Below are 19,772 nucleotides of genomic sequence, written 5' to 3'. Positions count from 1 at the left end.
CTGGGGAAGTAACATTTGGGAACTGATGTATTTTTGGCGCCAGTAAGTGACACTTAGCAGGTGGATGCAAAGTGAGCCAACTGCACATGACCAGCCATGGACCACAGAGCCAGTGATCTGGGGACTGCAGTCATGGACCTGTAGCACCAGAAGAGAGGGCAGTGCTGAGGGTAGGGAAGGTGGGGACAGACAAACAGTTATACTGGCTTAAAGTGTGTGCGGGGAACGTACTGCTCATAAGCAGCTGATGTGCAGTAATGGTTTGTCTGTCTGCTCCCAACCCACAGTAAGTGAATATGAACCACAGTGATTTGCTCCTGAATCAAACAGGTGGTAAACTGCCAGTTGAGCTATAGTAATTTCTCCACCTTTTTGAGCAGTATAACTGTTTCATCAGTTCATGCCCCTCAGACAAGGACCAATGTGTTCATCATTACCACAGCTTGTTAAATAACATTCAGAAGACCTGGGAAGAGCCAGTCTACTCTACCTTCAAGTCTACTCTTACCAGGTGGCAACTCCTAGTGGCAGGGCCCATTAGAGAAAACACCAGGAAAAACAAGAATTGTTGTTGCTGTTTAATGTTTAACTACCTGAAGGCTCATTCCAAAGCGGATGGAGCTGGATGGTTCTCGGTGGTGACAGATGACAGAACAAGGAGCAACGGTCTCAAGTTGCAGCAAGGGAGGTTTAGGTTGGAAATTAGGAAAAACTCGCTCACTAGGAGGGTGGTGAAGCACTGAAACAGGTTACCTAAAGAGGTGGTGAAATCTTCATCCTTTGAGGTTTTTAAGCCCCGGAGTGACAAAGCCCTGGCTGGGACAATCTAGTTGGGGCTGGTCCTGCTTTGAGCAGGGAGATGGACTAGATGACCCCCTGACATCCCTTCCAATCCTCATTTTTTATGATTCTATGTTTATATCCAAACGTATCTGTACTGGAAGGCCTAAATCTTATTTTACCTGTAAGGCAACCAAGGGGACTGAGGTGCCTGAGTGGAATTTTATTACACCCTGCTGAGTCCCTAAAAAATCACTGTGTCAGCCTCTGAAATGTGCCTTCATTTTAGCCTTGCAACTATAATGCAAAAGCAGCAGTGAAGACGACCACCCAACTTCTGCATTTAATGGTATTCCATGGTCCTTAAGCAGGGGAAGTGGATGACACTTAGGCAACACAGAGATGAAACAGGATTTGGTCCCAACTAACTATTCATCCCACCACTAGTTCAGACCAACCTAGGGCCCTGAGCACCTCATTTATAGCATAAGGATGAATCTTTTACCAGTGTCCAAATCGGGACCACTAAGGCTTTCGGGTCCCTAGGTCTATGCTTCAAGATCACCTGCAGGATTCCAGCTGGGCAGACAATAGCCTGGCTCCAGAGGGAGCCAAACCATAGCAAGTACACAACCACAGTGCAGAATCTCTATACTCAATCCCTGAGGGGATGTGGGCAGGAGGTTCTCTCAAAAGCCTTGAAAAAGTGGCCTGGTGGACCTGGCAGCTCTTTCTTCATCTGAGCCACCCTGGTGGCAAAGATCATTAGGCATGACTTTGCTGGTGGCTCTTGAAGGAAGTTTTCCTAAGCCATACGGAACTTCCCCTTACATGCCATCTTCAGAACTAGCCCAATCTTAGCAGCCTGATCACGCTGCCTTAAGCTTTTATTTGATTGATTTAACTTAAGCTTTCATTTAATTGTTGTATTTTTTTTAAAAGGTGGATGCTAATCCATTTCTGGCAGCAGCATTAGCTTAAACCTACTACTATGACTGGCTTTATATAATATACATGTTTATTTCATGCTTATGCTTTTAATTTCTGTAAAATTAAAAGCTACCTAGTTCCTATAGGAAAAAATAGTTTGTCAATGAAATACTTGTTCTTTAATTCTATTTCTCTGTATGAAAATATTCTCTAGTCCCCCACTGTTTGCACTCTACCCGCTGCTTGCTGAAGCTGCCCAGAGCCAGGACTGGCTACAAACAGCTGCGCCGGGCTCATCACCTCTGTGCCAGGAGCGGGGGAGAGACCAGGGCTGCGCTGCCTCAGGTCCCGCCCCCACCGCCTGCTCCGAGGCGCGCCTGCACGTGCCGGTGCGGATGCCAGAGCCCGGCACAGCTGTTTGGAGCCTCCCGGCTGCAGCCGCCCCGGCTCTGGGGAGCTGCTGCCAGCTGGGATCCTGGGCTGCTCCCAGCAGGCAGCTCGGACGCTGCAAGTCCTGCTGGGAGCAGCCCGGGCTCCGATGCTGGCAGCAGCGACATGGAGCCAGGGCTGGCCGCAGCGTCCCAAGCAAAATGGTCTCACATGCCACGCTCAGGACGCGTGCCAGGGGTTGCCAACCCCTGCTCTATAGGAACTACACACAAGAATTAACTCGGGAAAAAACAAGAAAAAGGACAGAAATACAAACACCAGCAGAAGCATATTTTTTACAGAACAGTCACTTCCCTCTCTGACCTCACAATCCTTGTGCTCAAAGGCAATTTGCAAAACACCCAAGGAAGAGGGGCCTGGGAACATAAATTCATAACCCTATTGGATAATAGAAAAATCTGGTCCGAATACAGTGTTTTTATGGCTAATTACAACCTAACAAATACTGCTACTAATCTCTCTGCACTTCACAGGTAATAACTACCCTCTCCATTCTTCAGTGGTCTCACTCTGCCACAAACTAGACTGTCTATTCTACTGCACTTTTGTCTTCTAAGAACTCCTGATAAAACCTCTTCACTCCTAGTTCACAGCCCTCCCTTCTATCCCTCCGAGCACATTGCTTGCATTTATACAGTCTTCTCTCTACTGTTTAGCTCAGCCTACATCTCCCTCTTTCTTAGACCTGAGAAAGGGTACTTGATGCCCAAGCGTTGTTTACAGCTCCCTAATTATACAGTTGATCCAACAAAAGACATCACAAAATATCTTTGACTCCTGTTCAGTTCTACTGGTCTTTTGTGTTACTGTGACCGATCAGTTCAGTTCATAATAGCTACAACATCTGGGGAAACTATTGAGAGGCCAAAGATAGACTGAGGCAGTAAATAAGTATTGAACAAAATGGTTTAAATAAAAATTATAAGCATCCAAAGGGCCCATCAGATTAATGTATGCCTCTAAGTTTAATATAGTTATTGAACTTGGTCATTTATAAATGGAACAAGCCTGTATGCTATTTGAGGCAGGTAGCAGCTTCTTGCTGCTTATATCCCAGTTATCTTGATAGGGCTCTGGGTCCATGGTAATACATACAAATAACTGCAAAGAGAACTGTAAATTTAGAACTCTAATCAGGTGATTTCAATTACCAACCGCAAAAGCAGTGCTGAGCCAAATCAAATTAAAGCAATCAATAGAAAGTACCTATATTGGACAAATTAACGAGTTTTTGTAAAGCAATAAGCAACTAAGCAAAATAAACTGCGTGTGCTTCTCTTCTCCCTGCTCACCCCTTCCCTCCCCCAAATCTTTTCTTACTTCAGTCAGTTTGCCACTTGAAACATAGCACCCTACCAGCAACTGTAACTTCCATCAGCTTCTATAAATGCCACTTCCTTTGCCATTATGATCCCGATCTTTAAATCCACCAGCGAGTCAGTCTGGACACTGGTGCATTAGTGACAGCTTTTCAATCCACAGACTACAAAGCCATCTGCACTCATCTGGTCAATGCAGCCCAGAAAGTTTAAAAGCAGAGCACATGGGCTTATAAAGCACTCTCACCTGCAGGGACCAAGCTGTGGAACAAAACTCTGCTGAAGATTATTCTAATCTAGAATCGATTGGCTTCCCCTCTCTGGCAAAGCCTTTCTTCCAAGATTGACGTGATAGCAATGTCAGTAGTACATCAGCATTTATTCTCATTAATCCAGTCTCCTTTAACTGGGGATGGGATGAGATGAGAAAAAGAGTAGTCTCCAAGAAGTTCACTACACGTTTTCCACGTTGATCAATTTTTACCAGAGGGACACAGAATTACTACCGTGATGAACTTCTAAAAATGAAGACAGACTGATACAGAAACAAAAGGTTGTTTACATGTGCAGTTGTTAAATAATTGGAAAAAAAACCCTATCAGAGTCTAATAATCCAATGCCCTCACCCTTTGTAAAGTAATTTCCACCTGGGTGAGTAATAAGATGCTACCCAATTAAAGTGTCATTTACATGTGTACTGTACAGTTTTTAAAAACTACGCCAGAAGCAAGGCAATAGAGAATCTGACCTATTATCTCAAAGCAGCTTTGCAGCACAAATGCGGCATGTTTCAGGTAGAAACAGATCAGAACTCATGAAAACAGGTCTGATGTGGCATTGCTTGTGAACTCAAAACACCCACTGATTCAAAACACAATGCTAGGGCAAGAAAGGCTGGCAGCATTAGATTCTCTCTGGTGAACACATCACAGACTGTAGCAGAAACAAACTTTGATTTTTCTGAGTGCCTTTTTAGCATCCCAAACCTGCTGCAAAGCAGTCAGCAAGCTGGGCACTGGCAGTAACATCTTAGTAGCTAGGAGTAACTGCCAGCGTTTACAATTTTTATAAACAGCACATATGAAAATGTGGAACTAAATCTGTTTTTCCAAGAGCAGCGCTAGGATCTTCCAGTTGGGCATCTACCTACTAAGAACTTGACAGACCACTTATTTATCTTGTAGTTCAAGCTGCCATCAGACTGCAACGATTCTAAGTGGATGGTCTGACTTCAAATACCAATTAACTTCCCCCTCCATTACCCTCCTCTTGGCTTTATTGCTTTGAAATGCAATAGATCAATTAGATCTTTCTTATTTCATTATTGTTTATAATCCAGTGATTTAGCAGTGTGGGAAATATGACAAAATAAATAATATCAAAGTTTAGGTTTAATCTTGTTGATTAGATTTATATGCCACCCTATCCAAAGAAGCTGGTCACATTATTAAAAAAAAAAGATTGCTTTTTTCTTTATCTTCAACTACTTGTAGACTTAGATAATTTAATTATATGCACCTTTTTTGATATTCATGTGATTTTTTACCTAAAGTTTTAGAGATGCCAAATTACAACTCTTAAAAAAATTGCTTACAATAGTATACTTTACCTGAGAGCTGTAAAAAAAAGGAAAGAAAGCAGCAACTTTCCTGAAGTCACCTGAAGAGCTAGTTGCAAAGCTGGGGATAGAATATAGATCTGAAAAGAAAGAGTTTCATATCTACACTATTATCACAGTTAATTCACTATCACTCAATAATTTATATCATTTTATTTGGTACAAATGAAAATTCTATTTTTATTGATAAGTCCAAACATAAAACATGATAACATTTAAAAAAAAACCCAACAAAAATACACTTGTTCCTTGCTGCACTCGAAAGGACAAAGGGCAGATTTCCCTCAGCAAAGACAAATTGCAGTGGTCTACCTCCTCTGCCTTAATCTGTACGTGAGAGAACCATTTTTAATGGACTATAACTTATTCCCACAAAAAATCACCATGTGTGTCATAGCTGTTATTTTTCTTAAAGGTGCATCCTGAGAGGTGCAGAACGTAATAACTCCCAGTCAGCAGTTATGACCATTATGGGTCGCAGAATCAGGCCCCTAAAGAATACCGTAGAAGTGGTCATGTTGATGCAGTCCTGCTGGAATGCAAAACATATGGTCATGTCTTCCTCCAAAATACGTTTTGCTTTAAAGTTAGCAATGCTTAAAAAAGCCACAATACTATTAAAAAATAAATCAAAACCCAAACTCAAGAGATTTCTAATAAAGATAAATCTAATACAAGTTTATTCTATAAATATTTTTGTCAAAAACAAACACTTATAGAAACTTCCAAGAAATATTTTCCTTTTTAAAAATGAAGCTAGGGAAATTACAAAGTATCTGGTGTTTTAATATAGCACTGAAGCTGTGCTCAGTTCTATCTGTGTAACTGCAGTGCTCCCTTGGTGAGGTTCCAGCCTGCTTGTTGCTTTATGAACAGTTCTGTTAATCACTCTTATCTTCTCCTTGATAGTGTCTGTATTCTGGCTTCAGCTCCCATGTGTTTTTGTGGGTCCCCTTAACATTGTAGATGCCTATTTCTCTTAAAATTTCTTTCAAATATATCTGAAAGGAAAACAAAATTCAAATTACAAAGACAGGTAACTGCTATAGTTCTCACGTCAAACATGACACACATGGTCTGCCTTTAAATTTAAATGGCTAATAAAATGACAATGAGGTCACATGATAGCTACTAATAATACTTCTTCATACGGTTTAATGAAACTAAAATATGATACTCTGTCCCAGGAGTTGGTAACCTTTCATCACCGTGAGCCACTGCTTGCAACCCAGCCATGGTTGTACCCTTGTACCTACTTGGTGATCAGCAAATGCCACAAAAGGAACTGAAAAAGAAGTATGCACTAGGACCCTGGTGATACTGTCTCTGTCACAGCAGAGAAAATAAACTGAATGTAGCAAGCAACAGGACCTGGGGACACCTCCTCTGCTGTGGCTGGAGTGTGCTGCCGATTCCTCCATCTGCCAGGGCCAGATCCAGTCTCTTCAAGAGCTAGATCTGGCCCACAGATGTTGGCTGATGACCCCTGCTATATGCGATTAAGTGTGCAATAATTACTCTGCTTAAATGGATGCATAAGAAGTTTCAAAGCCTTAGACTACAAAACCCCTTACAGCAAGAGTCAAGTTAATAATCAAACACAAACACACATCCCTGGCAACTAAAGGAACAAGTCAGTCCCAAATCTAAAAATTCCTGAATTGGCCCGATCATTTACCTTAGAAGTACACCACCACTAGTGACCTCAGAGTCAGATGGTAGGGTAGCAGGTGTTTGAGCATCAGATCCCATTAACAGCACCCCATTTGATGATCCCCTATTTATATAACTTCAAGATCTACCTGTAAGTTTAACTCATTTCATCTGTGCCACATGATTTTTTGTTTAGAATGACATTTTTAAAATTCAGAATCTCATGCAATATCAACTCAAATACTTTACCAAAGTCCTAGTATAATATGGCCAGTTACTTTTATCAACAAAACCTGTAGCTTTACTTAAAAAGAGAGAAGTTTTGGTTGCAAAACCTATTTTTCATAAATAACATACTAATGGTATTAATTTTGAACATGACCCTGAAGCCTTTTCTTTAATTTGTCTGAAACTGATTCTTGCTCACTTATCTATATTTACTTAGATAATCCCATTTGCCTTTTATTTTCCTTCCCCACTCAGTCTAAGAGAACTTACTTAACCAAAACAGAAATAGTAAGGATCTCTATCAAGGCCTTGGAAAGCTCCTCAGTCAATTATGTTGAAATCTTGGGTAAAAGTCACATTACCTGCATATCTGAAAGGATTAACATTACAAGTAATTTTATACCTGCCTCTATTATCAGGAGATGGAATAAAAATAATTTAATTAACATGGAGGTCAGTATATGATCTTAATTCCTTTTAAGTAACAAGCACAGCCTTTTCTGGATCATCACTTGTAGTTTTACAACACCGTTAGGTAACATTCTGCTACCATTCCAAGAATTTATTTAATTTCACATATCTATCTAGGATACTAGTTCATAATAATCAAACTTTGGCTCTATAAAAAATAGTAAATATTGATATTATTGCAGAGGCCAGTATACTCTTATCAGGATTGTGGCCATATTACACTGACAATGTACAAATAGAAGCTGGCATGAATCATGGAATCATATGGTTAGAAGTAATCTCAAAGTTCACTGGATTTCTGGTCCAACCCACCAATGCAGGAATAAGACCCCCAGGGTAGACATTAATTTCAAACCCAGAACTTTAGCCTCAGGAAGACAGAAAAACTATCAATGACCCATCACCAGGGATCCTGGTTTTCTCTGATAAAAAAAAACAAACCCCAATTTTTGGATATAAAAAAGGAACCCCAAATCCACATTTTCCCATGATTAAAATGAAACACAGCTATATCTGCATATCTACATATCTAGATATAGATATCAGTGGTGTTTCACTTTAATCATGGAAAAATGTGGATTTTAGGTTCCTTTTTTTAAAGCCTTCAATCTGGTATCCCATGATCAACGCTTGGCGAAACTGGCCAATTGTGGCCTTGGGTCCACCACGATCCACTGGCTAGGAAATTGGCTCTGTGGTCGGCCCCAGAGGGTGGTGGTTGATGAAAGTCAATCGTCATGGTGCCCTGTGACCAGTGGGGTGTCCCAGGGCTCTGTCCTTGGGCCTATATTCTTCAACATCTTCATTAATGATGTGGACATTGGAGTCAGAAGCAGACTGGCCAAATTCGCTGGTGACACCCAACTCTGGGTCAAAGCATCCACACCTGAAGACAGGAGGGCGATCCAGGCTGACCTGGACAGGCTCACCAAATGGGCAGATGAGAACCTGATGATGTTTAACACTGAAAAATGCAAGGTTCTCCACCTTGGGAGGAAAAACCTGCAGCATCCTTATAGGCTCGGCAGTGCTACACTGGCTAGCACTACGGAAGAAAGAGACTTGGGGGTCATGATTGACCACAAGATGAACATGAGCCTTCAATGTGATGCTGCAGCTAGTAAAGCGAGCAAAATGATGGCTTCCATCCATACATGCTTCTCAAGTAAATCCCGGGACGTCATTCTCTCCTTGTACTTGGCCTTGGTGAGGCCGCACTGGAATACTGCGTCCACAATTCAAGAAGGATGTGGAGAAGCTTGAGAGAGTCCAGAGAAGAGCCATGCGCATGATCAGAGATCAGGAAAACAGACCTTACGACAACAGGCTGAGAGCTATGGCTCTTTAGCTTGGAAAAGCTGAACGCAGATTTCCTCTTTTAGCAGAGAAACCCACAGATTTCCCCTTTTTGCAAAGAGCTCTGCAGGCTGGCTGTGTTTCTGCCTGCAACCAGGGCTGGGGAGGCTGTGGGAAGAAGTAAGGGGTACCAGCAGGGCCAGGGGGAGCTGTGGGGGGCCTTTAATTTTAATCACAGATTTTTGGGTTTTTATCAGAGAATCTGAATTTTTTTTTTTAATCAAAGAATTTGCATTTTTTTTTATCACTGAAAACCAGGATCCCCTGTCATAAGTGGGGGGAGGGGGACATTAATCCACCTGGTTCCTTTGTGGAGGGTATCTAGAGCAGCATTACTCAACCTGTGGCTCACAAGAGTATATGAAAGGGTCATGAACAAACTTTAAAAACAGATTCTCCTTTAAAGGAGGAAAATGTGGGAAACTGTGGGTTTTCCCTCGCAAGCTAGCAGAGTTCCAGCCTGCAAGGGGCTGCTTGGGGCCTTCCCATTCCCCATATACCCCCACCCACTTCCCCCCACACTGGGGAGCTGTGGTCTGGAGGTGGGAGGCAGTGGGTCAGGAGTGAGGGCACTGCCAGGGCCAGGGGGCTGTTTTCTACTTAAACTATTTACTGGGTTGGGACTGGCCATCAATAGTTTACAAATGGGTCCTGGTACAAAAAAGGTCAAAAACATACTGAGCAGTGCTGAGCTATGGAGTCACCATGGCTTGAAATGCTATCGACTCTGCTCATTTTACAGCCCAATGAACTACATGGTAAATTATAAGCCTTTTGGCTTTGGAGTAATATCATGCATAATTTGTGCTATACATAAGTAGGTCCAAAAGTGCTGCTTAAAAAAATGTGTGTATGAAGTCCCCATCTAAAACCTGCAACAGTTTAAAAAAAAGGTAAACTGCATCAATTCTGGAGAAATTAAGTCTATAGGTAACTCAGTCATTTACCCAAGTGCAAATTACTACAGGCATGTTTATTTCAAACTCTGTGTTTTCAATTTTTCCTTTCACTTCCATGTCCTCAAGGACAGCAGGGTCTGAAAAGTAACAAGGGTGGTGAGGAGGAAGGGGCTGCAGGGAAAATAAGTTGGGGATGCAGAGGGCTAAGGGGACACCTAACCCCCAGATTTATTTTCTCCGCTGTAGTAGTAGGAAGGGGACAAGTTAAAGGCAAACTTCTGATAATTAGATTATATACCTGGGAAATCATAACGAATGTATACATTTTACATATATAGGATCTAATTATTGGGGGGAGGGTCATCTTATATTAGGGTTCTTATATTTGAGCAAACATAGTATTTCTGAAAGGCCAGCTGCAAAGATAAAAATACTAGCATAGGGGCTTCTAATAGATCTGAATAGGGATAACAAAGTTTATTTCTTTCTAAAACAGCTGTTGTTTTTTTGATATTAGACAAGATTAAATATTCAGGTAGTGTTTACATTGGATTACTATGGCAACAAAGGACTGCAGTTTGGGACTATTTACATTAGATGTACACCCAAATATAGCTTATATATTGGGCACAAGGTGGATGAACTGGATTTGTTGGAATTTTTACAGCGTGTATATCTGCAGTGATACGAAACGACCACATCAGCACAATCCCACAAAGCAGACAGCTGTGGATGAGACAGCCTACTCTTTCATCCTTGCGTAGTACATCCTCTACCCAGGTTTTACTTTGAGTAGTGAGGGAGTAGAATATGTCAGATAAATAACACAGACACCAAGAGTTTAAATAAGCAAAGTGCTTTCTACCACCAGCATATAAAAAAGTAGTTCTAATTAGTTTTACATAGCATAACTGTTCTTAAAAAAAAATCATCCCTAAACAATTTAAGCATACTTTAAAGATATTTAAGAAATCATTTATCTTCCTCAGTAAGGAATATATAAATAAACCTGAATTAACAATTGGCCACCCAGGCAAACAAGTTATTTTTCATAATCCTCTTCTAGTACTGCAGTTAAAATGGAATGTGACAAATGGCAGATAGAACAATACTCATTTTGTACTGCAGAGATGTCTCTTTAGTGGCCACATACAGCCATTATGTTTCTACTGGGAGAATCGCTGCTCTCTCAGTAGAAACTCTGAAGTATACAAGCATTTCCTTGATTTCTCTTGGGGAAAACACGTCCCCTCTTTGAGAAAGATTTTTCCAGATTTCAGTGTGGAAAATCCCACTCCCCACCAATGACAGACACTCCCTTGTAAGAATGAACACTTGTATACTCCCCTCCTGGTCTGGTTGGGGATGCAATAGGCAGAGAGGGGAAGGCAGGAGGGCAGCTGCTCCCACTCCTTGCCTCTTTCCGAAACTGGGGACTTCCACTATTGCCCACACCTTTCCCAGAGGGGAGGGGTGGTTGTAGATTGAATACCTGTATGCTCCCTCTCTCTCAAAGATTTCTAGTTGTGGAAATTTCTCAGAAATAAATGAAGGCCTGTTCATAGCCAGTGTGACTTTTAAACGCATATGGCATTAGCCCCAGCAGGTGGCAGCAATAGATTAGAGTCTCTAAAAAAGCCACATTATTTAATCTAACATCCCCATGCAATATTGCATATCAGATAGACTTTGCAGCTTTTTGAGTTAGCATGCAAATATAATTCTAGGATGTGCAACAATATCTGCATATAATTTTTGCTAAAAGCAGTACTGATATTGCACTGTGTATTTTCAAAAATATGCCCATGCTGAGGACACATTAACAGGAACACTGTGAAAGTACACTAACGCAAATGCCCATAGGAATAAACCTTTGTTTTCAACTCTTGTGCATACATGCATGAACAACTTTCCACTTTAAAGTGGCTCAAGAGTGGTGCCTCTTCCGTGAACTTAATAAGCTCCATCTTGAAATCATTTAGATTCCTTGCCTCCACTAACGGGGAGCCTATACATATGCAGCAAGGCTGCTCCAATGTGCTGTAATTACAGTGCGTTGGAGAAGACTTGATTCATCACTGAGACCTGATTAATCATTCAATGAACTTTAGTTGTATGAGCTGCTGCCATTTTTCAGCATGGGGACGTTAATATATGTAACACTCTGGGCGCTTTAATTAGAGCAGCTCTGAGAGCTACTCAAATTAAAGTGCCTCCCCTTCCTCCCTTCCCCCCAACTCCCAGAGCACATGTATAAACACCCCTTATTCGGACAGCAGCTCCAGATCATCACTCCTCTGATGGCTAGAAACTTTGTTCTGTTTCTTAGTCTAAGTTTAATTCTGACTAATTTATATCCACCCAATCTTGTATCAGTACTCTCCTTTAACTTAAATAGCTATCCCTGGCATTTACTCCAGCTCCTGCAATGATTTTAGAAAAAAATAATCATATTCCCTCTCAATTTTAGCCAAGCAAAGCAAAATGAGCCAAGCTCTTTCATTCTGCTCTTACATGACAGACTCTTTATTCTATCAGCCTATCTCTGAACCTGTTACGGTTTAGTCATCTTTTCTGTAAAAAAGTGAGTAGAACTCTACACAATATTCTAAGTGAGGTCTCACCAGTGCACCATGTTTTATTTAAATCAAAAGAAACTCTAAATGGAGTAGGGATGCAATACTACCTAAAATGATTTATAAAATCCCAACCTTCCCACTACCTGTAACCTAAATCAAACCTATTTTTAAAATGTTATTTAATTATACTTCAAAATCCACATTGAAACAACTTTAAAGACAACATTCAAAATGTAAGTGGACTAAATGGGAAGTATTCTCTCTATCACAGGAAGGTAGCAGCTTCTGTGAAGTAAGGAAAGAACCACCCACTCCCAAGATAATGCAATTTCCACTGGTGTTTAAAATTGCATTTTCAAAGGTTTTTAAAAGGACATATCTAAGCAACATCTCTTACTTGCATACTACATGCATCCTTTCTCCAGAAAATAGCCTTTTAAATTTGGGGTAAATGCCTTAAAGCATGAAAGCAGATTTTTTGCCTAGAACAGAAACAGCCTTCATTCCTTTTCCACCAAAAGTTTAACATCAATTCCCCTGCAGCAGCTATGGTATTTTAATTCAGGCAGCTGAGTGAGTCAATTTACTTAATGGTTCATTGCTTTTCATCGCACAGAGTGGTTCTTCTTTTTGCTGGTTTTGATGTTCTGTTAATCAAGCTAACCCTTTTCCCTGCAATTTTGTCTGCTGGGTAGTCCTAGTCTCCTTCTTCCTATTTCATAGTCCTGCAAACTGTTTTTAATTATTTTCAAAATGATAGATCTATTAATGGAACCCAGTCTTCAGCAGCAGCTACAATTTCAGCTTTTGACTGAGCAGGAAAGGGAGAGTGAATTAATTGAAAATTAGCTTCTGGCTCTGCTCTATATAGCCATGGCTCTGGAAGAATATTTTTTCTTCATTCTGCCTTCCCCAAAACAAGGTGCATGTCTTACCTGGGGCATATGGTATGTGGAAAAAGTATAGCAGTAGGGCTGTAGGCGATATGAAGGTGGAAAGGAATGCACAAGTTCTTTATTTTAATTTATTTCCAGGTTTCAGCAGGTTGTGCATGTTAATTTCCCTATTTTTCTAATCAGCATTGGAGGACCACCTCATGCTATGGACTGATGTAACTTTTGGCTCAACCCTTTGTTGGAAAAGTTCTGATCAGCACAACCACCAAGTACTTATACTACTGAAGTAATTATCATTAGCAATTATCCTAGCAAAAGTATAGAGGATAAGCAAAGACCTAGAGGACTGGGAAAGGGAAAACAAAATAATCCTTTTAAAAAAAAAAAAAAGAAAAAAAAGGAGGACCTAGGGAATTCTAGGCAGTCAGCCTGTCTTTGATACTGGAAAGATACAAAAATAAGCAATTAATCAATTTATAATAAGCATTTAGCTGACAAGGTGATAAGAAATAAACAGACAGATATGTCAAGAACAAACCACATCAAACCAATCTAATTGCTTTCTTTGACAGAGTAACTAGCCTAGTGAATATAAAGGAAGTAGCGATACGTCTTAAATTTAGGAAGGCTTCTCAAATAGCCCTCCCCGTGACATTCTAAAAAGCAAGGTAAACATGGCCTACATTAAATTACTGTAAATTGGGTACACAACTGGCTGAAAAGCTATACCTAAAAGAATAGTTGTTAGTAGTTTGCTGTCAAACTAGGATAACATATCAAGGGGGAAGGGTGGCCCTGCAATGGCTTGGTCTGGGAGCTAACACTATTCAAGACTTTCAATAACATCTTGGACAATGGAAGAAAGAATGTATTTATAACATTTGTGGATGGCAGCAAGCTAGGAAAGGCTGCAAGCACTTTGAAGGATGGGATTACAATTCAAAATGATCTTGTTAAATTGGAGACAAAGTGTGAAATCAGTAAAATAGGATTCAATAAAGACAAGTCCAAACACAAAGTATTAATGGAAAACCACAAATACAAAATGGGGAATGGGCTAGGCAGTCACCTATCTGGAAAGGATAGGGGATTTAACACAGATCACAAAGTAAATACAAATCAATAATTTGATGTTATTGCAAAAAGGGCAAATATTATTCTGGAAGGTATTAAGAGAGAGACATGGGAGGTAATTATTCTGCTCTTCTTGGTGAGGCTTTAGCTGGAGTGGTGTGGCCAGTTTTCAGTGGCATACTTTAAGAAGAAAGATGTTAAAAACTGAAGAGAATTCAGATGACAGCAATAATGATAAGAGCTACAGGAAGCATGTCCTATGACAAAAGGTTGGAAGAACTGAAGTTGTTTAGTTTAGAAAAGAGGATAGACTATAATATAGCAACAGCCCTCAAGTACATAAAAGATTTGTATAGACAACGATCATTTATTCATTTTTTTTCACCAAGGTTAAAACTAGAAGTGACTGGTTTAATTTTCAGAAAAAGAGATTTAGGTTAGAGATCAGGTCAAAATTTCTAAATGTAAGGATCTCACACACTTTTGTGAGACTGTGGTATCTCTATCACTGGAGGTCTTGAAGTAAATATCTGTCATTGATAGGCCGCAAATCCTTCCTCAGAACAGAAGGGTGAATTGGACAATCTCTTGTGGTCCCCCTTCCAGCTCTAGATTTTGCCTAAGATATTACTGTTCCTGCTGAGACCAAGACCTCCCACATTATCTGCATTCCATTGCAACAATTACATTATTAGGTTAGACAACAGCTTGTACATGCTGCATGCAAATAAGCACAGAAAATACACTAATCTGCACCAAGAACTTCCATATCCTATTATCAGCACAAGTCACAATTTTGTTGGTTTGTTCGGGGCTTTTTTTCTCTTTCTAGTCTGGAGAAGTTGTGTGTGATCAGAGATTCAAGACAACTTTTATGAGTATTTATTCTTTTTGAAGAGAATGCTTTCAAACTGTTGAAGCTAAAATTAAACATAAGCCTCCATAGACAGATACTGAACTATTAGAAAGGGTGACAATGAACTCACTGGCACTGTTTCAGAAAATATAAACTATTCATTTTAAAACTGCTTGAGCTGAAGGAAAATTTTAACTAGGTAGCAGACAAATGGCGGATGAACATTTTACGCCCACGTAGTCAACTTCATCATCTGTCAAAAAGTCCTTCTTGTCTGTGTACTAGGGATGTGAAAGGTTAAACAATTAATTGTTTAACCGATAAACACAGTAATAACCAGTTAGTTTACCTGTTATTCTTTAGCTTGGGGCTGGCACAGTGGGGCAGAGAAGGGAAGCCAGGTGGTGCCCCAGGAAGAAAGGCAGGAGGGAGGGAGGAGCCAGAAGGAGAGGGACAAGGGGGACTAGTACCCATAGGCTAAGAGGAAAACTGCCAGCAGCCTAATGCCTTGTCAATTAAGCAATTCACAGATGCTTCCTCCCTCCCATCACAGGGCTTCAGTAGGCTGTGTTGCGTAGCCGGACTTGTCCCCTCCACAAAGGGCCCCAAGAACTGGGAGCAGCTCCCAGCAGCAGCTGCATCGGAGCTGCTGTGCTATCGATTAATCGTTTAACCAATATAATTAGAGAAGGTTAAACAAATATTTTTTAAAACAATATTTACATCCCTAGTCTGTACCACTTCATTGATGCTAAAACACTGCATTCTTAGAATCTGGTTAGAATTAACAGAGGCTCCCAGTCTCTTCTGATAAAAAGGATAATAGATTTTTTTTCTGCCTGCATATGAGCACTTGTGATTAAAGTAAAAATGTTCAAATAATCTGCTACTGTATTTAAAGTTTTTATTTTGTTTTTACCAAAAGAGATATTAGAGCCTCAATAAGGATTTTTAAAATAATGTGGAATGTTAATATGGCATTAGACTAAGAGGGCTTTTTAGGAAGCCAGAATGTGAGTCAACATCTGTGCTATGAAAATGAGTTTCCAAAACTTGTTAAGAATATAAACATGCTTAAGAGAACAGTCAGATTAATCCTAAATGTTAGCCTTCGCTATCATCCATTTCATTCAAAATACTGTTCAAATTAGACATGCTAATGATATACTTTCATGAATATTTTATTGTTTAAATTTTGACCTCAGTTATTGAGTCTGGAATTATCTCAGGGACTTATACTTGGCATTTGTCAGGGTAAACTAGACTAGATTTGCTTACTGTTATTATTAGGGACCTACTTAATATTGCAGCGAGATAAAGGGCTTTTTTGGCCCACTTGTGGCATGAAGGGCTGATTTAATGGGCTTTTTGTAGTGGCCCTATCCCTCGCTGCTGATTGGTGAAGGGGCTCCGGCAGCCCTGCCCCTCAGACTGATTGAAAACACCCTCTGTCAATCAGTGGTATGTCACTACCAGGGATCCTGGTTTTCTCTGATTAAAAAAATCCCCATTTTTGGGATAAAAAGTAACCTAAAATACACATTTTTCTGTGATTAAAATGAAACACCACTAGTGTACACACACACACGCACACCAACTGCCCATCAGGAATGATGGGGGGGAGAGCGTGAGGGCATGGAGCCCCAGAAGCCGGGTGCCGTGGTAGCAGGGGAATGGGAGGAGCGGGCTGGGATCCAACAGGGGGCAGGAGAGGGAGTGGGGGAGGAGTAGGACCGGGCCCAAGGTGGGGGAGGAGGCCCGAGTTGCGGGAGAAACCAGCCCACTGTGGCAGGGAAACCAGCCCACTCCTCCCACACCTCCCCCTTATCAGCTCCAAGCCTGCTCCTCTTGTTCCTCCACCGCCGGGTCGGCCCAGGCCCACTAGTTCCCCCCACTGCCATGGCGGGCCGGCTTCTCCCCCAGCTCAGGCTCGGTCCTCCTCCATCCCCCCGCGTGGGGCCCGGGCCCACTCCTCCCCTTGTCCACCGCTGCAGCATGCCCACTATTCCCCCAACCTGTATTGGGCCCACTCCTCTCCCCACCGCTGCACTGTCCCGCATTGGGCCCTGCAGGCAGCGATGACAGAAGGGGGGAGGGGTGGGCTGAGATCAGAGCTGGTGGCCTCGTCCCGCCCTGCGGTGTCCCGACCCTGCTCCCCCCCTGCGCCACCACTGCAATCACCTGCAAGGAGTAAGGGGGTGGGGGGGCAAGGACAGCTGTGGTGGCCTTGTCCCCCTTTCCATCCCCTGTGTCCCCACCATCGTGGCAGCACTCCACCGTGATTGGCTCTTTGTCAACCAATCAGAGTGCAAATAAAGTGTTAGACAGACAGACAGACAGACCTAGGCTTTTATAATATTAGAATACACACACATATATATAGTGTATATATACACAAACAAGTGTATAGATTAGATCTAGATATATATCTAGATCTATATATACTAGTGGTGTTTCATTTTAAATCACAGAAAAATGCGGATTTTGGGGTTCCTTTTTTATCTGAAAATTGGGGATTTTTAAAAATCAGATAAAACCAGGATCCTTGGTCAGTGCTACTATTTTTTTTTGCTTGATTTTGTGGGAAATCACAACCAATGCCAGATTTCCTACTGATTGTGGTAATCACAGAAAATGCTGTTTTTCAGTTTCTGCAAAATCCATGAAACCATGATTGAGGTAGGTCCCTAATTATTGTGTCATATGTATGCATTTATATACTTTTAATGAAAATACAAAAAGGCTTCTACCAATATAAAATGGATCTGTACTCAGAAGAGATTGCTTTGTGGTTGCAGAGCTTTAGAAGAAACATGAAAGAAACTTCAGAAGCAACTTAATTTATTCTTCAACAGTATCAGGAGGATGCTATTTAAAATCTAAAATGAAAATACTAGCATTTATATGCTATTTGATTAACTAGGATTTTGATTCTTCTAAGCCAAGTGCATTTTAAAAATTAACACCCAGGAAGGTAGGAATCAATAGATTAATTGTAATGCAGCAGAAAGGAGAAACAACAGCCGCAAAACATTTCAGTCAATACTGAAAATAACCACAGCATTTAGAAACCTAGTGGAATAATTACATACCAAGAAAATCTTAGAAGCTATTTTAGAAAATCAAGCAGTGAACACTTAGGCAGAGATTAATTAACAGCCAACCTCTTTACAGCAATGGGACAGCCTGCCCACACAACCTGTTGGTATTTTTTTTTTTTTTAGAGAGTCCAGCTGCTCTGGCAATAATGGAGCAACAGTGTGCATTAGGAACAGATACTATATTTTGGGGGAAAAAAATTGTGTGTTACACCAGAGATTAAGTTCTACAGGCACTGGGAAAATTGGCACACCAGAACAAAATTGGCTAAAAGGCTGGAAACAAAGGATAGCTGCTAATGGAATTGTTTCCATTTAGAAAATGCATATTGGAGAAGAATTTAAAGGAAACTCAGTTGGGAACTTCATATTATAATAGCTATATATATCTATCTATATATGTGAGAGGCAATGTGTTGAGAGAATATTTTTAAGTTATCGCTAACTTGGAAATCGGGTGAACAAAGAGAAAAGCGTCAAACTACAGGCTTTAATCAGCTGTGTACCTTAATACTGGCTTGTAAAGAAAATCGCAAGCATATCAACAAGGAAATATGATAAGCATTAACAACAAATTTAAAAATGAAGAGATAACTACCCCATTATTCTGAATAACGCTTGCAGAATAAACTGGTGGAGAAAGGATTTGACAGGAAAGCTGAGATAAATGTATAGAAACAGCCCAAATGGAAGAGGAAAATGTGGTGCTGAGTTGAAAGACAAATACATTTAAGGAGATTTTTACCATTACTGTAACAGTTGAAAGCAATGATAATAGTTCTGAGACTATGGAAAGTTATCACACACCACACGTGTAGATGCACCTTCCTATGAACTGAATACCATTCCTTTCAGGGGGATAAAATGCAAGTGACAAAAAATATTTTATTTGGTACTGAGCCAAAATTGTACTAGATACTTTGCAAACACAGAAGATAACAGTTCCTGCACCAGGAAGAGAAAATATAAAATGAGAGGGAGCAAAAGAAGGAAAAAAGGGTACAACATACAAATAACATCACCAGGGTGATAGGTAACAGCTTACTGGTAACATCTTCATTTTCTTCCCTTTTTTTTTTTTTAAGCGAACAGCATATGATTCCCAGCCCATTCCCTCCCCACATCTCAGCCTTCATCTGCCTCCTACACCAATTCTCAGTTTCAGTGTCCTTACACTTTTGCCTGCCACACAGATGAACAATTTACTCATAAGATAATGTAATAAAGACAGTGAATGCTTTTGTTAAAAAAATTCTTCTGAGACACTGCAAAAGAAGTGCTTTTTCAGAAGCCTAGGTAGTAAAATGAGCATGACTTGTGGGGACCTGCTCAGGAAGGACCTTCAATGATTTAACAAGTGACAGCTTTTAAATTACTGTTTATTCATTGACTTATCTCCACCTCTGACAAATGTGAAGCAATCAAAACTGGTTGGAGTTCACTGGAAGATATAAAGCAGAATGGGGCTGTCATCTAGCTGTGAAAGGGAGAAGAGGAGACTGATGGCAGCAGAGTGTACTGTGGACTATATAATCAGCAGGGATCCTGGTTGTCTCTGATTTTAA

General features: G+C 40.7%; 1 protein-coding gene across 2 annotated transcripts in view; it reads right to left on the bottom strand.

Annotated features, from left to right (window-relative positions):
* Nucleotides 1-5,235: 5,235 nt before the first annotated feature.
* The window catches only part of GTF2F2 (general transcription factor IIF subunit 2), a 158,796-nt gene continuing 144,259 nt past the window's right edge, over nt 5,236-19,772 (bottom strand). For both annotated transcript variants that reach the window (XM_059726968.1, XM_006260684.4), the window contains one exon: nt 5,236-6,098. In XM_059726968.1, coding sequence (XP_059582951.1) covers nt 5,979-6,098 — 120 coding nt within the window. In that variant the 3' untranslated portion in view covers nt 5,236-5,978. The remainder of the gene's footprint in view (nt 6,099-19,772) is intronic.

This window comes from Alligator mississippiensis, chromosome 1 (genome assembly GCF_030867095.1).
Source record: "Alligator mississippiensis isolate rAllMis1 chromosome 1, rAllMis1, whole genome shotgun sequence".
Taxonomy (NCBI): Eukaryota; Metazoa; Chordata; order Crocodylia; family Alligatoridae; genus Alligator; species Alligator mississippiensis.
This window is presented reverse-complemented; position numbering and strand designations above follow the sequence as displayed.